This window comes from Lactuca serriola, chromosome 6 (genome assembly GCF_051521515.1).
Source record: "Lactuca serriola cultivar US96UC23 chromosome 6, Lser_US96UC23_V15, whole genome shotgun sequence".
NCBI classification, from domain to species: domain Eukaryota; kingdom Viridiplantae; phylum Streptophyta; class Magnoliopsida; order Asterales; family Asteraceae; genus Lactuca; species Lactuca serriola.
The window spans coordinates 134,354,120-134,376,408 of record NC_136413.1 but is presented as its reverse complement, the minus strand read 5'-3'; the positions used below and the strand labels follow the sequence as shown (position 1 = coordinate 134,376,408).

The 22,289-nt window shown below is 43.2% G+C and overlaps 1 protein-coding gene across 1 annotated transcript; it reads right to left on the bottom strand.

Moving 5' to 3' along the window:
- Positions 1-761: 761 nt before the first annotated feature.
- On the bottom strand, positions 762-4,292 carry LOC145056885 (AT-hook motif nuclear-localized protein 8-like). The gene is made up of 6 exons (XM_079004605.1): positions 4,154-4,292; positions 3,389-3,985; positions 2,851-2,903; positions 1,952-2,083; positions 1,395-1,562; positions 762-1,303 (listed from the first exon to the last, which is right to left on the bottom strand). Exons 2-6 carry the CDS (start codon positions 3,900-3,902, stop codon positions 989-991), a joined length of 1,182 nt encoding a protein of 393 aa, XP_078860731.1. The 5' UTR covers positions 3,903-3,985; positions 4,154-4,292; the 3' UTR covers positions 762-988.
- Between the last annotated feature and the right edge of the window lie 17,997 nt (positions 4,293-22,289).

Below are 22,289 nucleotides of genomic sequence, written 5' to 3'. Positions count from 1 at the left end.
AGTACTAAATGATCTCAAAAGCTAGTTGACAAAGGTATTTATATAGAGAGAGAAACGCATATCACATAAGTAAAAAGCTCTAAATTATATTTGTCTTCGTCGTTGTCAAGTTCTTTAGTTTTCTTTTCTTTTATATATTACATCAATAAATTTTATTATAACTATATAAAAGATAGTATAGTTAGCATGATTATAAAAGTTAGATTGGATAAATAATAATTTTTTCAAGTATGCCACTAAAAAAAGTTTAATAATAGTAAAATACAATGATATACATTACTAAATATCATACTTTATAGTTGTACACATAACAATAAATGAAACAATTTATACTTTGGCTTCTAAGCAATGGCTTGTTATAAGAAAAGTTATATTCCAATACTCTTTATTTATTTGCTTTTTATTTGACTTCGTTAATACTATATAATAACTTTCGATCTGATTTATCCTCAAATAAATACAAAATGTTTCATTTTAGGTTACATAAAAAAGTATTTACATTTAAAAAATAACACAACAAAAACAGTCATAGCATTAAAATATTAGTCTGACATACATATTTGATATTTGTCACATTTCAAGACTTTTCCGTTTAGAATCAGTCACGTTCTATAAAAAGTTCAGACAGAATCAATCATATTTAGAAAATTTGTCAATCACAAGATCATAAATAAATCAATTATTGAAGATTCCCATTACAAAAAAGAAAAAAAGAAAACCAGTCACATTTTAAAAAATAAAAATAAAAAAAAAATCCAAAATACATAATAACATGCATTAAGATTAATTCAAAATCAATACTACAACTACAATAACACCCAATCCGATTTCCTAAATTACACCTTCTACAAATTAAGTCGAAATCACTTAAAACTAATAAAAAACATATCAATCATACAAACATCCAAGAAATCCTAAAATACAACTCGATACAAATTCCACATAATTAGCGTTTTCAATCACCATTAAATCCAATAAGCTCAAGCTCTCAATTGCGAAGCATGTTCATGGTGGAATTTGGCCACCCCATGTTGGAGTACATGGGCATGGGTGGTGGTTGTTGCTGACTGGGATTGTTATAGGAACCAGGGGTGGGCCGGCGAAGAGGACTGCCGCCGCCGCCACCACCGCCGCCGCCACTCTCCTCAGATGACTCACTTGACGGCCCGTCAGATGGTGGACTAGCTCCCGGAACTGACCCTGGCCCGCTGCCAAAATTCAACATGTTTGCTGGTGGTGCCGCCGCTGTGCCGCCACTAGATTTTGGTTTCTTTGCATCTGTAATAAAGCTTCCAACCACCACCTGGTGGATAGATTACAGTCAAAATGGCCGGCACTTAGTCATAGACATGAGAGAGAGAGAGAGAGAGAGAGAGAGAGAGAGAGAGGCTGACCTGGACAGGGGTGGCGGCAACTAAAGATCCGGCGACTCCGCCGCCCAAAACCCGCCCATCTGAACCTGCAAGAGAAACGCTCAGGCCACTTGATCGGTTGCCTTGGCTGTTGCCATTACTGTCTGCGAGTAGGAAGGAGCCCGATAAAGATATTATCTCAAACCGCCCCTGAAAAAAAAATAATAAATAAAATAAAATAAAAAATGAATGTCATGACAAATTGTACTGTGTTAGGCATGTACTGAGACTGATGTCAATGAGACAGGACAAAAGGTTGTTACACATGACATGACATACTGCGCGGTCATCTGACTTGTATTGGACTGAGACTGATATGAATAGGACAAAAGTTTGTTACATAGGACTAGACAGGACGCAGACCATATTGGTGTGCATTAAACTGAGACTGATGTCAATGAGACAAAATTTCCAACCAAAAAAGGTGGGACAAGGACTCTCCTAATCTTTCATTTGTGGAAAAGACATAAATGCCCTTGTCATTGAAAATAGCCGTAGAAAGTTTGTCGAGTATAGAGGGGTATAAGGTGGAAATGTACCTCATAAGTTACGGAGCCACCGGACATGGCTGGTTGACGGAGAGTGACATTGCTGATGGCACCGTTGGCTGAAAGGATACAGACAGTACGAGGTCCTTGTTGTGAAAAGGCGGTGATCTTCGAGGCTATATCCTGTCAATTTTAGAAAGTTCAAGGGTTTAGATTTTAATTCTTATTTGGCAAATTTTCAAACCTAAAATAACTTGTATTGTAAATATGTCACTTGCTTATTGTATGCATGCAATCTTGAATGTATTAATGTATAAGAACATGAATAATTAGGGCTTCTTAATTATTAATACATGAATATTGCATGAAACATTTTTAATGGATATGCATCATGTCAAACATACGTAGGGATATACATGTGTCCATTTAACCATAATTTTCGAACTCCAAGTAAATATTCTAAATAGAAGTGAAAAAAAGTTGCATCAATATTAAGTTAAAAATCCCAAAACAAAGATTGTTACAACTTTCATGAGATAAACACTTAACGAAGAGAAACAAGAATTAAGGGAAAAGAAACACATGTTACAATTTACTAATAGCAATTAACATACTTATAACATGCATGTTTTATTATATCTTAACCACTCAAATTCACATAGGAAATTTGGGAAAGAGAACACATGTTATAATAAGAACCTTCATATGGTATAAAACTATAGATATGGGTTCATTGAGCACAAATAAAAAAATGCTTGTTGATTATAAGTTCATTAAATCTCCTCACTTTAAAGAAAATTATAATGCAACCTTTTAGTTGGAAAGCATTTACTAAACCTCCATGTTTTAAATGTGATTCATATTTCATAAAACAAGAAAAAAAAAATAGATACAAGCTTCAAAAATGGATCTTAATTCTATAAATCATTTCTGAAAGTTGATGGAAATACCTCTCCTGCTTTAACTGTGATGACATGAGGTGTAAAACCAACACCAGGTGCACCTATCAATCATATAACATAATAAATTTTAACAAAATACAAATTAATATATTCAAAAGCATCCCAATTTAATAAAGGTGTCAAGTAATCATAACCTTATCTATGTAGATTCAACTAGAATGCAAAATGATCAATAATAAGTCCTAAACACAATGATCGTATATCCATATGTGCACCACTGAACAAAAATACATTACAGGAATCGTTTTTTATAGACACCAATCCCTCAATTTAGAAGTTAAGTGGTAAAGAAGCTATCAAATTCAAGATTGTTTTAAAGGGAAAAGAGTGATTCGAATAGGCAAATGTAAATTGTAAATATGTAATTACTATTTACTAAGCTGATTAACTACTTAATTCAACAAATTAAAGTAATAATCAGCCAATAATTCTTACCAGAAAATACTAAAATAAGATTTTGCACACAATTGCGACTATAATTACTTGATTATCATGGAATTCATCAAGAAAAATCAATTTTTTTTACCTAAAGCATCCAATTGCCTCTTCCCTGAACCAGGTGGCCTTCCTCGGTGTTTCTTAGCAGAGGGATCGGTGTTCGGGGTGGCAGTAGCGCCATCATTGGAAGATTCCAACTGCCCACCGCCACCACCAGCTGCAGTAGCTCCGGTGGTAACCGGAGCAGGAGCTAAAGCAAGCGCAATGTTGCCATCAGGCGACGGGGAATACTTCCTTGGTCGACCTCGCTTCTTCCTCGCCGGCTCAATGCTAAACCCACCGGCCCTAAACCCGCCAGGAGGAGACGATCCGTCTCCGTACTGGTCAGGACCATCAAAAGCGAAACGCTGTTGCAACGAATCGGGACTTATGATACTGTTGTTGTTCGTCGGAGCAGTGTTGGAGTTGTTAGGTAGGTGGTGGTGGTGATGGGAATTGAATGGGTTTGGTTGCATCATCATCGCCGGTGGAAGCTGCCGTTGGTGGTGGGGTTGATGCCGTTGGAGCGACGGTGGCTGTGCTAACGACTCTCGCGAGTCCATTTTTGAGGAAAATCAAGCGAGCTGTTTGTGGGTTTTCCTTGATCTTGAAATGCAGGTGGATCTTTACTACGCCTACTTGAAACCTACCAAGTTGAAAAATGCAATTTAGGGGTTTGAAGAAAGAAAGTAAAAGAAGGAAATTAGGGTTTTAAAGAACAGATTTTTTTGATTTTGCTGCCGCCGTATAAACACGAAACGGTGATTACATCTACAAGACTACAAGTTGGGTATTGATGTAAAGGTATACATACACTGCACATACAGAGCTTTTGACACCTGGTGTGGTGATCATGGTCAATCTTGCTTACACATTTCGTCGACACTTTTGAATCTTCATATAAATCTTATATACTCTTTTTGACTATTAAAAAATCAAGACAAATTTTTGATTCAAAAATATTCCATAGATTATTATATGCTTGTAAATAGATCTTTGTAGTTGTTATATTTAAAGGGTTAATATAGAGAAGTTGTTACATTTTAATGGGATTATTGAAAATAATCATATTATGTTATATTTTTTAACAAAATAAATGTTTTATGATTTTTGACCGTTTTAGAATGTCATTTCGATGGTTTCAAAATTATTTTTTTCATGGATATTAATTGCATTACATTTATGGAAAAAATAATATGTTTGATTGTATTTTTTTTATACATAGGATCATCAAGTTGTAACATCCCAAATTTCAAGTCCAAAAGTTTCTTTAAAAAAAAACAATACTAATTCAAAGCGTTAAGTCGTTCCAACATACAAAAAGGGTTTATATGACAAATCATAGTTTCATTTCCAAAACACTTGTTTAATTATCAGAGTAACATCCCAAGCTAACTTGTCATGTTGTGTGCACTACAACCCTCCCGAGCTCCTTTTCTGAAAACTGAAAACCTAAAACCAAAACTGAAAACCGTAAGCACGAAGCTTAGTGAGTTCCCCAAGCTACCGCATACCATATATATCTACTGATCCAAACATGCCATACATAATACTCAGCACATTACCACATATTGGGCTCCCGCCCACTGCATTGGGCCTCGCTCGCTATCGGACCCCGTCCGCCACCAGGCCCCGCCTGGCTTCGAGCCCCGCTTAGCGTACAGATCTGTTTTCCTTAGGCCCTGCCTGTCTCCGGGCCCCGCCCGCTAACATATACTAGCATACAATCATATCACAACACATAACTAACATACTCTACTGGATTACTGTACTAAGGCCTCGCCTATCTTGGGCCTCGCCCCTGTCCTTCTATTGCTGAATCATGGAAACCCGTCCACGCTCCTACTGACAGTGAGATACAGGCCCAACCTACACTCACTATTTTCCTTATTGGGCCTCGCCCCTTCTCTACTGCTAATGAGGTATGCAACACCGTCCACACTCTGCCATTGGTGAGATACGGGACCTCGCCCATAATCACCTCCCTACCAGGCACATACATGTATCACACAGACAACAAGTATAACTATCATACAAACCATCCTTGGGCACCCGCACGCTAACATTGGACCTTAGTCCCGAATGTCATACTAGCATATTGTGCCTAGGGCTAACCCCCGGGTCTTCCTACTCATAACTACATGGGCCGGCATTATGGTCGTAGACCCATTCACACAAGGGAAACTCACATGCACTGCTGAACTTTGTTGATAACCCTTTGGCTGCTGTCCGACAACTCTCCGAACCGCTGCTCCACTAGCTTCCCGAGCTACTAATATCAGTATAACACTTAGCTCCAAACTGGACTCTAGAAGTCAAACTAAGTCAACTCTGGTCAAAGTCAAAGTCCTGGTCAAAATCAACCTTCCAGTTGACTCGACTCGCTGAGTCAACGCATAGACTCGTCGAGTTCTTAAAATCAGAAACTCTCAAAATATGACCCAACTCGCCGAGTCACCCCAAGACTCGTCGAGTTCAACGATCTCTGAGTCCCATCCTGTCACCACTCAACTCACTGATCTGCGTTTTAACCAGAAAAGGTTGAGGTTCTGTGACCAGACTCACCGAGTCCAAGAACAGACTCGGCGAGTCCAAGGCAATCTTCAATAGACTCGCCGAGTTGTTCTTCCAACTCGACGAGTTCCTGCCCATCTTCATACAACTCGCTGAGTCCACCCATGTGACTCGCCGAGTCGCTTCAGTTCTTAATCCATACAGTGGCTTTTCGAGCCATGCAGGGGCTCCAAACTATAGATCTACTCTTCTAAGGCCCACCCTTCACGTAAAGTTGCAAACTTTACGTGAAACCAATGAGCTATAGGCTTAAAACACTCTAGGGATAGGGTTTAAGACAAACATGCTTCACCAACACACCAAGGGCTGATACTTTACGGGTTTTTGGACCAAGACAAACCTATATCTGAAGTAGCAACCTCAGATCTGGACTTCTAACTCGAAATGGCTCCTTAACATGCCAAAATGGCCCCAAAACATCATCCAAGAAAAGATCTAGAATCAACAAAGGCAAAGTGACAAATTGATACCTTCAAACTGATGCTTACAACCAAAGAGTTGAATCCTCTAGCTCCTTAGTGGTCAAATCCTCCAAATCTTCCTCTTGCAAAAGCCCCAAGCACACTTTCTTCCTCCTCTTACTCAAGTTAGGGTTTGGAATTACTTAAAGAAGCTTCTGGACGACAGGGGGGCTGAGGAGAGGACATAAGGTCCTTTAAATAGGGTGCAAACCCTAAGATTAGGGCTTTTCTCATCCAAACTAGACTCGCCGAGTCGGTGACTTATTCTATAACCCGGATCCCGCTCCGACTCGTCGAGTTCTTCCCTGGACTCGACGAGTTGACTCCTTGACTTGGAGCTTTTCCCTTCTTTACTAGGTCTTTCTAATTCTGGGTGTTACAACTTTCCCCCACTTATACTAGACTTCGTCCTCGAAGTCCGCTACGGCCATCTGTCCTGCAATCCGCTCGCATCACCCTAGCCTGATGAATATAACTCCGGCCGACCACTTCCATGGACCTTCTGCCCGGTTACCCAGAATAAAACTAGTCCTTGTAGCTATCAATCCTCAAGTGCACTCTAATCCCACCAATCCTGAGCACACAACTCACTCAACTGACAATCCTTCTAGTACTCCCCAAGTACTTATGCTGAAATCCTAGGGGTTCACCCCCTTTTTTTCCTTGCGCGCTTTCTGGCCTTCCCAAGGTAGCTTTATACCATGAACCACCTCCTCTACCACTGCGAAAGACATATCCTTCATGGTATCCATCACTCCAGCCACTCCCAGTGCTGGTCACTACTGCCGATACCTACCGAACACTTATGGCTACAATAACCTAGCGCTGAGCACCCAGCCCAACATATGGATCAAATAATCCTTTGAGTAAAAGATTCATCCCTATAACAGTTAGACTCCAACGAGAGCTGCACAATAGGGTCAAACCCTTTCCTCTGAGATTATCCATCCCTGCTGCGAGAGGCGTAGCACTCCTCGGTCAACTAGTTGTTCCGCACCATACCTCTCTATCGTCACTACCCTGCCTTAAAGTCCTGTCGTTTCTCATTCGCCTTCTGAATGGACCGAGACCACCCTGGTCCCTCTACAGATTATGCCGATAACTAAGTTACCGGATACTCACCGGTCACTACAACTAGCACAATCTCTTAGTTGCTCCTAGTGACTTCTGAAGAACTTCGGCTATCTAAACCACTCTATTTATCCCGCCACTCTGGGGCTACAAGTCTTGGGATCCTTGATCCCCTATCTTGACCCTAAGGTCCCTACCAGGTCCCACCTGTGCTGCTATAATCTCACGGGCCTCGCCCACGGGTCTCACCCAAACCATACTACTGAGCAATCCTGCTCCCAGGTCTCACCTATACTGTTGCTAGCTTACGGGCCTCGCCCACGGGTCTCACCCAACTGCTTACTCGAGTGGCCTCTCCTAACAAGGACTATACAGGCCAGCTCCATACTAAACATTAACGACTTAGCCTTTCATGATCCCCATCGCTGACTAGGAGATACGGGCATCCGCCCACACTCCTCGAACTAAACTACTAATGAACGCTACGGCTTACCCGTAGTCTTACGACACTTTCCTCACGACTTGCTGCTAGGGGGAATGCGGCGGCTACCCCACAGTCTTATATCCCGCCTAAACTCGCACCTGGCGAAGCCTCTACGACCTGGTTTTTCCCAAACCAGTCACCCGCTAGACATGAATACACAAACTCAAGGTTGGAAAGTTTTTCCAACTCCCAACTAACCTGATCCTCCATCCAAACAGCCACTTGAACCACTTTCTTCCTTACAAAGACTGCAAAACCACCCCAATCTTGTACTTACTTCTATCCTTTGCCACACGAATGGCTCTCCCCAACTTAGACTTGACTAGCTCCTCACAACTCACAGCTCAGAAGAATTTCCAATTCTTCCTACCATCCCCTAGTCACTTCGCTGAAAAACCGACTTACCACAACTGGGGATCCAACCGATCCATTTCCAATCGACACCTTCCCAAACTAGCGAGGCACTACCAATCCCCTCACAGGCATGCTACAGATAATGCATCCTAAGTAACCCACTCTAAAGTAGACGACCTTCAACTATCATTCTAACGTCCAAGGTGTGCAGATGGCATATAAATAAATCACCAGCAGGCCGCAAAATTCCGAAGTATCATTATCAATACCGATTCAGAGCCATAACAATAAGACCATATCATAAGCTGATAGAGAAATGAAAGAAGATATGCACCTGACACATCGGGCTGCTCACACCTCATTTGAAACCAACTGATACGCCCTGCTCCTCGCTGCAGGCGTCTCTGCCGGCCCTGACGGCCATCGGTGATCCTCATGGTTGCAGGGGCAGGTGTCATCACCTGTCCTGCTGAATGCAAACTCGGACATTAGGCCTTCTTGTGGCCTTTTTGACTGCAATGGAAACATAACATGCCTGATCCCTGGGTAGTGGCAGCAGTACAATCTCTGCTGAAATGACCAATCCGGCCGCACTTGAAGCAACCAGAATCACCACCGCTGCAACTCCTACACGCACCCTCGTGCCTCCTGTCGCACTTGCCACAGCGGCCCCGGTCCTGAGGACCTCTCGATCTAGAATCTGATGTCTTGGGCCTCTTTCCTGATCCCGTAGATATCTGAACCTCCTCCGGCTTCCTCTTCCCGAGGTGTTCCAGATCAATCTCCATTTCCCTGGCTCGAGCAATCATATCCTCCAGCGTCTTGCAGCTGGACCGAATCACAAACTCTCTGATGTCGTCTCTCAGCATATCGTGATATCGAGCCTTCTTCATCTCCTCATCCGCGACATACTGCGGAACAAGAAGAGCCCTCTCCCTGAACTTGGCGGTGATCTCCGCCACCGTCTCGTTCATCTGTTGTAGATCCTGGAACTCCCGGGCTAACTGTTGCACCTCAATATTCGGTGCAAACTCGGCTTTAAACCTGGCCGAGAAATCGCTCCATGTCATCGCGTCCAACACGACATCATCCCCGATAGCATGACCAACCTCCTCCCACCAATCTCGTGCCCTATCCTTCAGAAGACAGGAGGCGAGTCGAACCTTGTCCCTCTCGGGACACCGGCTAGAACGAAAAACGTTGGCGACATCAGCCAACCATCTACCACTAGCAATGGGGTCCCTAGCCCCATGATAATCTGGAGCTCCACAAGCCCTAAACTCCCGGAAAGTCAAAGTATGCGCTCCCAACATAGCCACCAGCTCTGTGCGAAAAGCTCCAAGCCTCTCATCCAAAATCTCCAGGATGCCCTCCTTGACCGTGCCAAAGATCACAGGAGTCTGGTCAAGAATACCGCGTGTAATCTCAGCCGATACAAATTCTCTCATCCGCTCCTCGAGCTGCTCAATCCCTGAACCCGATCCTGACCCCTCTTTGACACCTGATCCATCCACTGGTCCATCTTGCGATGTCGCCATACTGAAAACATGCCATAACAATCATCAAAATACATATCACAGCTGAGGGACCTCACACGCACTACAAGTTCCCTGGTTTTGTCTCGGCCCCTCTTGAATCGAGTACGGATCCTTTGCTTTCAGTAGTACGGGCCCATACTACCTTCCACATCTATCCATACTTTCCTCAAGAGTTTCCTTGACTCCACCAATTCCCTTGCACGACTACCATTTCTCCTAGCACTAAACTCATCCTAGGCCTATCCTAGGGAAACCTCCAACCCAACCAGTCCTCAGCTGCTGAAGGTTTCCTCGTAATGCCAATCAGTCATTACCTGAATACCATCACATGTGACGAGGTTCAGATAATCCTTCAAGTAAAGGACTCGTCCCTACAATGGTTAGACTCAAACGAGAGTTGCGCAGTAGAGTCAAATCTAGAACTCTGAGATTATTCAACCCTGATCACATGTTACTTAATGTATTCATATAATAGCTAACTCCCATCACTCAGAATCCCATGAAGCACAAAGCAAGCAGCATTCATACCAAAGGGAAATCTAACCAGAACATAATTAAGCAGTTCTATCAAAATACAAGAATCTGTACTAGCATGCAATATAAGCTCACATAATCAGGCATAACCTAAACAAACAATCCAACCACTGTCTAACCAATGCTAACATATAGCTCAATAAGCGCATATAACAGGCACATAAGGCATCCTCCTAGATCCTTAGCCCTAAATCTAGCATGTTGATCACATAATCAAATCATAACATAAACTTGTATGTGTAATTTGGGAGAACTTACTTGAGCACGGCTGATTGCATTCACCACAACCTTTTCTTTTTTCAAAGTTCCTTTTGCTTTTTCTAAAACCCTTTTCTTTCCTCAAAATCCTTTTATAAATATGATTTTTCTTTTGGAAAAATTTTATACCACTTCCTCAGCTTGAGTTCGGACACACCCGAGAGTGTGCCCGAATCCCTCAAACCAAGGCTCTGATACCAAGTTGTAACATCCCAAACTTCGAGTCCAAAAGTTTCTTTAAAAAAAAACAATACTAATTCAAAGCGTTAAGTAATTCCAACATACAAAAAGGGTTTATATGACAAATCATAGTTTCATTTCCAAAACACTTTTTTAATTATCAGAGTAACATCCCAGGCTAACTTGTCATGGTGTGTGCATTGCAACCCTCCCGAGATCCTCTTCTGAAAACTGAAAACCTAAAACCAAAACTGAAAACCGTAAGCACGAAGCTTAGTGAGTTCCCCAAGCTACCGCATACCATATATATCTACCGATCCAAACATGCCATACATAATACTCAGCACATAACCACATATTGGGCTCCCGCCCGCTGCATTGGGCCTCGCTCGCTATCGGACCCCGTCCGCCACCAGGCCCCGCCTGGCTTCGAGCCCCGCTCAGCATACAGATCTGTTTTCCTTGGGCCCCGCCTGTCTCCGGGCCCCGCCCGCTAACATATACTAGCATACAATCATATCACAACACATAACTAACATACTCTACTAGATTACTGTACTAAGGCCTCGCCTATCTTGGGCCTCGCCCCTGTCCTGCTATTGCTGAATCATGGAACCCCGTCCACGCTCCTACTGACAGTGAGATACAGGCCCAGCCCACACTCACTATTTTCCTTATTGGGCCTCGCCCCTTCTCTACTGCTAATGAGGTATGCAACACCGTCCACACTCTGCCATTGGTGAGATACGGGACCTCGCCCATAATCACCTCCCTACCAGGCACATACATGTATCACACAGACAACAAGTATAACTATCATACAAACCATCCTTGGGCACCCGCACGCTAACATTGGACCTTAGTCCCGAATGTCATACTAGCATATTGTGCCTAGGGCTAACCCCCGGGTCTTCCTACTCATAACTACATGGGCCGGCATTATGGCCGTAGACCCATTCACACAAGGGAAACTCACCTGCACTGCTGAACTTTGCTGATAACCCTTTGGCTGCTGTCCGACAACTCTCCGAACCGCTGCTCCACTAGCTTCCCGAGCTACCAATATCAGTATAACACTTAGCTCCAAACTGGACTCTAGAAGTCAAACTAAGTCAACCCCACCTGATCATCACGTCATGGCCACCCACTGGTCATGTTGTAACATCCCAAAAACCATGATAAAATTTTCGATTTTTCATAAACCATACGTCATAAAAAAAACAATGTTTCTAAATCATAATCATAAAATCAGAGTGTCTAAAAATCTCTCAAGTCATAGAAATCCATATGATGATGTGTACGATCAAGTATTTGCCTTCCCCCAATCATCTAAAGTACTTGACATAATGAAATCCGCAAATGTAAGCCAAAACTTAGTGAGTTTCCCTCAAAATAGTCCACATAATAATACAATAATAATTGCATGACATGTATACAGGGTTTGTTGACTTGTGGCGTTAACCCACCCATTCAGGGTTTGTTGGCATATTACCTTAATCCAACCATCCAGGGTTTGTTGGCTTATAGCCTCAACCCACCCATCACATGTTTGTTGGTCTACTGCACGAAGCAATACCACCTCAACCCACCCATCTAGGGTTTGTTGTCCTTCCGCCTCAATCCACCCTCCAATATGTCAGCATATGCAACAGATAAACAATAATTAACAACTACATGTAATCATACAGACCTACCAATCTAACAGGTCACTACAGTATAGCAACATCCTACATATATATCAGGATACATAACATAACTTTGAGGGCCAGCATTAGTGCCTTCGACCCACAAGTGCAGTGAGGAAAACTCACCTCAAGCTCAAAATATAATCGAACTGGTCAATGCTCCAAATACCGGATCTACAGGTCACCTATACATCAAACAAAAATCAAGTTTCAATCTACTACTCAAAATACCTAAAAGACTTAAAGTCAAACTTGGTCAAATTCAACGGTCAATGGTCAACGGTCAACTTCCAGTTGACCTACGCCATACGTAGCAACTCTACGCCCTACGTAGAGCCTAAGGTGGCAAATACGGTCAATTAAGGGGCTACACGCTACGTAACTATGATGTTGCCAAAACTTCCCATTAAATGTTTAATACATAAAGACACCACGTCCAACTATCAGATCTATGCCTAATAAATGTCCTAAGAGATAAAGTTCAAAACTTTATGTGTTTACATGGCTTATCAAGGCTCAAAGACAAACCCTAATCTCATTACAACGTCTAAGGACCAAAAACTCATGCTTGGATGTTATAGGTGGTCAAGATCCAATTTTTATGACTCAAGAACCTCAAACATTCCTAGAAAAGCAATATACAAAGTCTAGAGTAGCTCATACTCAAAACGACCAAGACAATGGCACCAAAAAGGCATAAAATTTAACATCCTAGCTAGATATAAAAAAACGAAACATAGAGGTACAAACTTTATACCATCCGGAGATGGATGAGAGTTGATAGATCCTAGATCTACAAGCTTGAGCACTCTAATCTTCAATAATGGGGTCTTCTTTCTACAAAGTGCACCAAAATATCACATAAAGGCCTCAAAATCACTCAAGGGAATTATGGTTTCGAGAGGTGGGTATGAATGGGTGGAGGCTAATGGTAAGAAGGTCGTCAAGGGGTTAAAGACCTGAAATAAGGATCACAACACTGAAAATTAGGGTTTGACATTTATGCGGCTACGCCCAACATAGAGCATTTGAGTCATGTGTCCACTACTCCTCCTACGCGCTGCGTTGAAGGCTATCCTACGCCCCATGCATAACACTCAAGTTCCATAAAGTTTAAATAAAAAGGAAATAAAGCATACCTACAAGTATCGGGTGTTACAATTCTCCCCCACTTGAATCAGACTTTGTCCTCGAAGTTCGCTGATGCGAATAAATCTGTGTAATGCTCACACATCTCCACCTCGGGTTCCCAAGTCTACTCGGACCCCTTCTGATGTGGTCACCAGAACATGACCAAAGGTACTACCTTATTGCGCAAGGCCTTCGTCTTTCTATCTTGAATCGTTACCAGTCTCTCCACATACTTTAGGCTCTTGCCGAACTGAACATCATCCAAAGAAACTACCATTGAATCGTCAACCATACACTTCTGAAGCTAAGAAACATGAAAGGTGTTGTGAATCTGACTAAGCTCCTTAGGTAGATCCAATCGATAGGCCACCTTGCCCACTTTAGCCATTACTTAGAACGGTCTGATAAATCAGGGACCCAACTTGCCTCTCTTCCTAAAGCATATAATACCCTTCTAGGGTGATACCTTCAACAAAACCATATCACCTACCTAAAACTCTAAATCGTCTCGTCAACTGTCGTAATAACTCTTTAGTCGAATTTGAGCCGTGTGTAATCCCCACATGATCTACTGAATGAGCTTCGTCGTCTGAAGGACTACCTTGTCTTTCCCATGACCTTGTGGCCGACCTCTCCCCGAAAACTGATGTACAACACTTCCTTCCATATAGAAGCTTGAAAGGCGGTACACCAATACTAGAATGGTAGTTGTTGTTGTAGGAAAACTCAGCTAGGGGAAGGTAGGAGTCCCAAATCCCACCAAAATCGATAACACAAGCCCTCAGCATATCCTCCAGCGTCTGAATGGTTTGCTCACTTTGTCCATCAATCTGAGGGTGATAAGTAGTGTTGAAAGGCAGTCTTTTACCCAAATCCTCATAAAACATCAGCCAAAACTGAGAAGTAAACCGTACATCGTGGTCGGAGACGATAGAAACCGATACATCGTGGCGAGCAACGATCTTGCGCACATAAAAATCGGCCAATTTCTTGGCTAAAGAACTCTCCATAATGGCAAGAAAATGGGTACTCTTTGTCAAACAATCGAAAATGACCCAAATAGCATCGAATCTCTTGGTCGTCCTTGGCAACTTGGTGATGAAATCCATAGTGATCTACTCTTATTTCCACATGGGCACCTCCAAAGGCTAAAGCTTGCCATAAGTCCTCTAGTACTCTACCTTGACCATCCGACAGGTCAAGTATCTCTCCACATACCATGTTATCCCCTGCTTCATGTAAGGTCACCAATAACTAAGCCTCAAGTCTCGATACATATTTGTGGCTCCAGGATGGATTGAGAACCTTGACTTGTGTACCTCCTCCTATACTATCTGTTTGACCCCACCGGAAAATGGAACTCAACCTAACTGCACCGGGTAAAAAGTTTGCGACTGTCAGCAACAAATATGTAAATCTCACCTTCGATCCTCCCATTCTTCCAATTTCCCCTATAGACTCCCTCGACTTGAGCCTCCCTAATCTGATCTAGAAGTGGGGAGTCAGTGGTCATCCTCAAACAATGCTCTTGGATAAGAGTACTAGCCGCCTTGTGGCTTAAAGCATCGGCGACCACATTAGCCTTCCCCAAATGATAAAGAATCTCATAATCATAATCTTTGAACACGTCAAGCCATCTGTACTGCCTCATGTTCAGATTCGACTATTTCATAAGATATCTCAAACTATTGTGATACGTGTAGACGGTACTTAGGACCCCATAAAGATAATGTCGCCAAATATTGAGGGTGAAAACCACAACTCTCAACTCTAGATCATGTGTCGGATACCTAGCCTCATGAGGCTTCAACTGCCTGGATGCATAGGCTATGACTCTACCCCGCTGCATGAGTACCGCACCTAAACCCGTTATCAACGCATCACAAAATACCATAAAATCCTCAACACCCTCATGAAGGGTCAATATCAGGGCCTTACATAACTTCCTCATCAGAGTCTCAAATGCAGCCTATTGCTCAGGCCCCCATCGGAAATCCATACTCTTCTAGTTGTTGCTCAGGCCCCCAATGGAAATCCGCCTGGTAAACATATAAACATATAACACATGAAAGAGTCACGCAAACAACTAGAATCCTAACATATCAAACCATGGGCTGACATTGGTGCCTTCGACCCGCTAAACACAGTGAGGAAACTCACCTCTAGCTGTTGAATCTCCCAAATAAATTTCGGCCTACTAGTCAAGAAAATCGCCGCCCTAACATCATCAATTAATATCCAATTAATAAATGGATCTCAGCCCATAATCAACAATCTAAGCTACTTGTCTAATATCCAGGGTAAAAGACAATTTTACCCTTTTTCTTACTTGGTCCAAAACCAAGGCCCAACCCATTTTCTCAAAAAAGACCAAATTCCTAAATGGCATTACAAGGCCTAATAAGGCCCAAGTTCCAAATTGGGCCTAAAAATCATTATGGAACTAAACCCAAGAAAGTTCAAAGTCTATCAATGGCCCAAAGGCAGAAGTCTAATAGCCCATCAATGCCTAAACCCTAAAAGCCCAATATAAGGCCCAAACCCGAGAAAGTCAAACCGAAAGTCAATTTGCTGAGTACGCGGGGCGTACTCAGCTTATACGCTTAGCGTACTCCTTCTGAGTTCAGTACGCGCATCATACCAGCTGGTACGCCCAACATACTCTCCTGATTTCCATGCCAACCCATTAAACACTTAATTGGTTAAGCGAACATGCTAAATTCTCAGATTTGATTCTAAATGGCGATTTAATACGTAAAGTTGGCAACTTTATATCCATGCATGACCTAATGGGGCCTAACACTAAAAAGAAGCTTAATAAAACTCTTAATACTTGCATGGACCAATATCTTACATAAAGTTTTGCGTTTTTATAGACAAGGGACCTCAAATGAGCAAACATATAACATCCATAGCTTCTAGAGTAGACCATAACTTCATATATGACTTAAAAGACCCAAAAATGCCTAAATAACACCATAAAATGTATCTAGCACAAAGGACCATCAAGATAAGAGATTTTTACCTCAAAAGGCTTACTAAGGTGAAGATAACTCTCGATCTACAAGCTCAAGCTACTCCCAATCAACCTACAAGTGTTCCTCTTCTTCTTCTTCACCACAAAACACCAAAAAACTCACTTTCAAGCTCAAATATCACCAATTACACTTAGGGTTTCGATATTAGGTCATAGGGTGATGGAGGTTGATCAATAGAAGGTCCAAAGGTGGTTTAAGATGTTTAAATAATGTGCAAACCCTAAAAATTAGGGTTTACCCCTGCACCATGTATGCCATATGTACTCCACGTACGCCCCGCGTACGTGGATGAATCCCGCGTCCAGAAGAGAGCTAGTACGCTAAGAGTACTCGTAGAGTACGCCCCACGTACTAGCTAGGGACCAAAATGATATAGATCTTGCATTAAGGGGCTAAAAGGAAACATACCAAATTACGAATGCTACAATTCTCCCCCACTTGAATCAGACTTTGTCCTCGAAGTCTTCTGCCCCAAACAACTCTGGGTAGTGCCCCCTCATATATTCCTCCAACTCCCATGTCCATTTTGAACCCCTGTGATGCTGCCACTGAACTTCCACCAGCTCAACAACCTTGTTCCTCAAGGTTTTCGTCTTTCAATCAAGAATCGCCACTGGTCTCTCGATATTGATCAGGCGATCATCCACCTATATATCCTCCAATGGAACCACCACAAAATCATCCACTAAACACTTTCTCAACCGAGAGACGTGTAACGTGCTATGGATCTGACTAAGCTCCTCGGGAAGATCCAAGCGATAAGCAACCTGGCCCACCCTATCGAAAACCCTGAAAGTACCGATATACCTGAGGCCCAACTTGCCTCTCTTCCTGAATCGGATGACACATTTCCGAGGTAGCACCTTCAGGAGAACCATATCCCCAACCTGTAAATCTAGATCCAATCGGCACTTGTCAGCATATCTCTTCTGCCGACTCTGAGCCGTCTGAAGTCTACTCTGAACCAGCTGAATCAACTCGGTAATCTTTAGTACCACAGGTACTCCCCATGACTCGCTGACCGGTCCCATCCCAACATATAAGGGTCCTACATTTCCTCCCATAAAAGCATCTCAAAAGGAGGTCGATCATATGTTGATGTGATAACTGTTGTTATAAGAAAACTCCGCCAAAGGGAGATACAACTCCCACTGAAATCCAAAACACACGCCCGAAGCATATCATGCATTGGATAATTCGCCTCATGAGGCTTCAACTGCCCTGAAGCGTAAGCGATCACACGACACCTCCACATCAGAAATGCACCCAAAACCGTGATCGATGCATCATAATAAACAACGAAATCCTTAACACCCTCCGACAGGGTCAAAATTGCTGCCTCACACAATCTCTGACTCAGGGTCTCAAAAACTGTCTGCTGCTCAGGCCCCCAACAAAAAGTGACCATCATCTTCGTCAACCAAGCCAAAAGAACCATTGTCTTGGGGAAATCTTGAATGAACCTTTAATAATAGCCTGCCAACCCAAGGAAACTTCGAATCTCAGATGGAGACCTCGGAACCTACCACCTCATCACAGCCTCGACCTTGACCGGATCGACCAGAATACCATTTTGGTTGACAAGGTGCCCCAGAAATTGCACCTCGTGTAAGCAAAACTCACACTTGGAGAACTTTGCATAAAGTATCTCCCTCCTCAAAGTCTCCAATACCTCCCTCAAGTGCTCCTCATGTAGCTCTTCGGTCTTGGAATAGACCAGGATATCATCAATACAATCACAGAGCGATCCAACATCGACCTGCATACACGGTTCATGAGGTCCATGAATGCGGTTGGAGTATTAGTGAGCTCGAAGGGCATCACCATGAACTCATAATAACCATAACGAGTCCGGAAGGCCATCTTTTGCATATCCTCCTCTCTGAACCTCATCTGATGATAGTCCAACCGCATATCAATCTTGGAAAACCAAGATGCACCCTGAATCCGGTCAAAAAAATCATCAATCCTTGGGAGTGGATAACAATTCTCCACCATTAACTTATTCAGATCCTGGTAATCAATACACATCTGATGAGACCCATCCGTCTTCTTCACAAGCGGGATCGATGCTCCCTATGACGAATTGCTCAATCGAATGAACCCTTAATCTATAATAACTGATGCTCATAATAGATCACCGCCCCATTTAGGCTCAACCAGTCCATACCCACAATAATCTTGTTCCCGCGCAAAGGAATGGGAACCAACTCAATCAGATACTGCTCGCTGAACATCTCAAGAACACAACCCCGATGAACCCTCGATACCTGGACATATTGATTATCTGTAATATCAACATCTAAAGGGAAATCCAGCTCCCTTGGAGCTCCAACAAACTTCTTGCTAAGTGCAAGCGATACAAAAGATCAGGTAGTCCCTGAATCAAACAATACCAAAGTGGAGATACCGTTCACAAAGAACGATCCTAAAATAAAACACACAAATATAAGAATAGAATTCTTCATAAGTAAAGATATAAGGATGACACCTTTCTAAGGTGACACCTTCAGGAGAACCATATCCCCGATATGGAACTCCAGGTCCGAACGACGCTTGTTGGCATAACTTTTCTGCCGACTCTGAGCAGTCTGAGGTCTGCCCCGAACCTCCTGGATCCTCTCCATCATCTTGAGTACCACTTCGGTACTCCCTATGACCCTCTGCCCAACCTCCCCCCAACATATCGGGGTCGTGCACTTCCTCCCGTATAACATCTCGAAGAGAGGACGGTTAATACTCGCGTGGTAGATATTATTGTAGGAAAACTTTGCCAAGGTAAGGTAGGTATCCCAACTACCACCAAAGTCTAAAACGCATGCCCGCAACATATCCTCCAAAGTCTGGATGGTTTGCTCACTCTGAGCATCTGTCTATGGGTGAAAAGCGATGCTAAAATGCAGAAAAATATCCAACTCGTCGTGAAACTTCTTCCAGAATCTAGAAGTGAATTGCATGTCTCTGTCTGAAATCACGTAGACTGGCACTCTGTGTCGTGCTACTACCTCTCGAATGTATATGTAGGCCAGATTCTCGCCTAAAATGCTCTCCTGGATCGGAATGAAATGGATGCTCTTGGTTAATCGATCCACGATGACCCAAATCAAATACATTCCCCATGCGGTCCTGGGAAGCTTCGTGATGAAATCCATAGTAATATCTTCCCATTTCCACATAGGGATATCCAACAACTGCGTCTTGTTGTGAGGCCTCTGGTGCTCTACCTTGGCCTTCCTGCAAGTTAGGCACCTCTCGACATACCAGGCTACATCCCGCTTCATGCAGGGCCACCAGTAATCAGGACGAAGATCTCTGTACATCTACGTCGCCCCGAGATGGATAGAAAACCTAGATTTGTGGGCCTTATCCATCAAAATCCACCGCACTCCGCCCCAGTACAGAACCCAGACACTCCCGTGCAGGGTCAGCAGCCCCCGAATATCATAATCAAACGAGGCCACCTACCCTATGATCCGCTCACACTTTCGACGCTCCTCCTCCAAGCCCTCAACCTGCGCCTCTCGGATCCACTCCAACAGTGGATTCACTACCGTCATCCTCAAGCGAATATCTTTGATCGGTGCTGCCTTGCAACTAAGTGCATCGGCCACAACGTTGGCCTTACCCAGCTGGTAGAGGATCTCATAATCGTAATCATTTACCACATCTAGTCACCGACGCTGCCTCATGTTCAGATTTGGCTGATCCATGAGGAACCTCAAACTCTTGTGGTCCGTGTAAATGGTACATCAGACCCCATGGAGGTAGTGTCTCCAAATCTTGAGGGCAAAGACAACCGCCCCCAACTCCAAATCATGTGTCGGGTAGTTCGCTTCGTGAGGCTTTGGCTGCCTCGAGGTGTAGGCAATAACATGCCCTCTATGCATCAATACAACACCCAAACCCGAAATAGACACATCGCAGTATACTACAAAATCCTCCACGCCTTATGGCAGGGCTAGAATCGGTGCCTCACATAGTCTCTGTATTAATGTCTTAAACGCTGCCTGCTGCTTAGGCCACCAACGAAAGACCATGACTTTCATTGTCAACCAGGTCAAGGGTACGACTATCTTGGAGAAGTCCAGAATGAATCTTAGGTAATAGTCTTTCAATCCCAATAAACTTCGAATCTCAGATGGAGACTTTGGAACCTCCCACCTCATCACAGCCTCCATTTTGTCCGGGTCGACCAAAATACCGTTCTGATTGACAATGTGGCCAAGAAACTGCACCTCGCGCAACTAGAACTCACACTTGGAGAACTTGGAATACAAGCTCTGTAATCATTTTTGATTAACCAAACACATTTACATGAATTACAAAATCCCATATGTAATTGTTTTCAAACTCATGTCAATTACAACCTTTATTTAAAATATCAGAGTGTCCATAAAACGCATGTGTGAGAGTGCACGTCGTGCCATCACGCCTTGCCCTTGCCCTTAGGATTTGATGTACTTGAAACAAATCCACAACCTGTAAGCTAATGCTTAGTGAGTTCCCCATAGCATACCCCGCACACAATCCACATAACACATGTCATATTAGCTATAAAGCTATACATACCACATAAGCCATGCATACATAAACCTGTAAGGATGTCATGGGCTCCCCCCCAGGGTCTTACACCTTCGTGTCATGGGCTACCCCGCATGGTCCGTTTATATCCAACTGCCACGAGCTCCCCTCGGGATCTTTCATGTAATAACATACATAATCAACCTAGCATATTATATCACACAAGTATCTAACATAATAAATACACATACATAAACCTGTAAGGGTGTCGTGGGCTCCCCTCAAGGTCTTATATTATCATGCCATGGGCGACCCCACATGGTCTTATATCCAACTGCCACGGGCTCCCCTCGGGGGTCTTCCATGCAATAACATACAATCACTTGCATACTATTTAGCACAAGCCTAATTATCATACCACATATCTCTCCAAACACTAGTGTACCACATAACATAAAATGCGTCGGCCTTGGTGCCTTAGACCCATTGGTATGGTGAGAAGACTCACCTCTCTCGAATGCTGAAACTAACAATGCTAGAAACATATATGTCCCACGTGTTGCTCCAACTCAACTATCTGTAAGCATCATAAATAGACTTGTCAAAATCCCAGAATTACCCTCAAGGTCAACCATGGTCAACCTTGGTCAAAGTAAAAGTCAACAATCAAAGTCAACAATCCATGTTGACCTCAACTCGCCGAGTGCATGTAGCGACTCGTCGAATTCCTACCGATTCCAGACAACCTGATCAAACCCTAGCCAACTCGACGAGTTCACTTGATATTCAGAAGGCGGGGAAACCCGATCCAATTCGTCAAGTTCCTAGAGCAACTCATCGAGTCCTCCTTCCTGTTTGCTTGTTGTGATGATACAATGAATCCAAGGACTCCAGGGCTTAGATTTGAAGCCCTAAGGTGTCTAAAAGGATAAAGTTTCCAACTTTCCCCTCTAGAACTGTTCCAAATGCTCTCAGGCCCTTATCAAAGATTGGAAAGCGCCAAAGCTTTGCCATATGGTCCAAAATCCTAGGGATCTGAAATCTCTCCTTTCCAGAAAGGTTTCTAGTCCTCAAAACGTTCCAAAGATGGAGGCTTTATGGATATGCATGTCCGATGCATG

What these genes read in the sequence shown, in the direction of transcription:
- LOC145056885 (XM_079004605.1), bottom strand. Translation starts at nt 3,902, where the DNA reads ATGGACTCGCGAGAGTCGTTAGCACAGCCACCGTCGCTCCAACGGCAT. An exon ending in GAGGCAATTGGATGCTTTAG is followed by an intron (nt 2,904 to 3,388) that starts GTAAAAAAAATT and finishes TATGATTGATAG; the next exon opens with GTGCACCTGGTGTTGGTTTT. An exon ending in TCACAGTTAAAGCAGGAGAG is followed by an intron (nt 2,084 to 2,850) that starts GTATTTCCATCA and finishes TAAAATTGACAG; the next exon opens with GATATAGCCTCGAAGATCAC.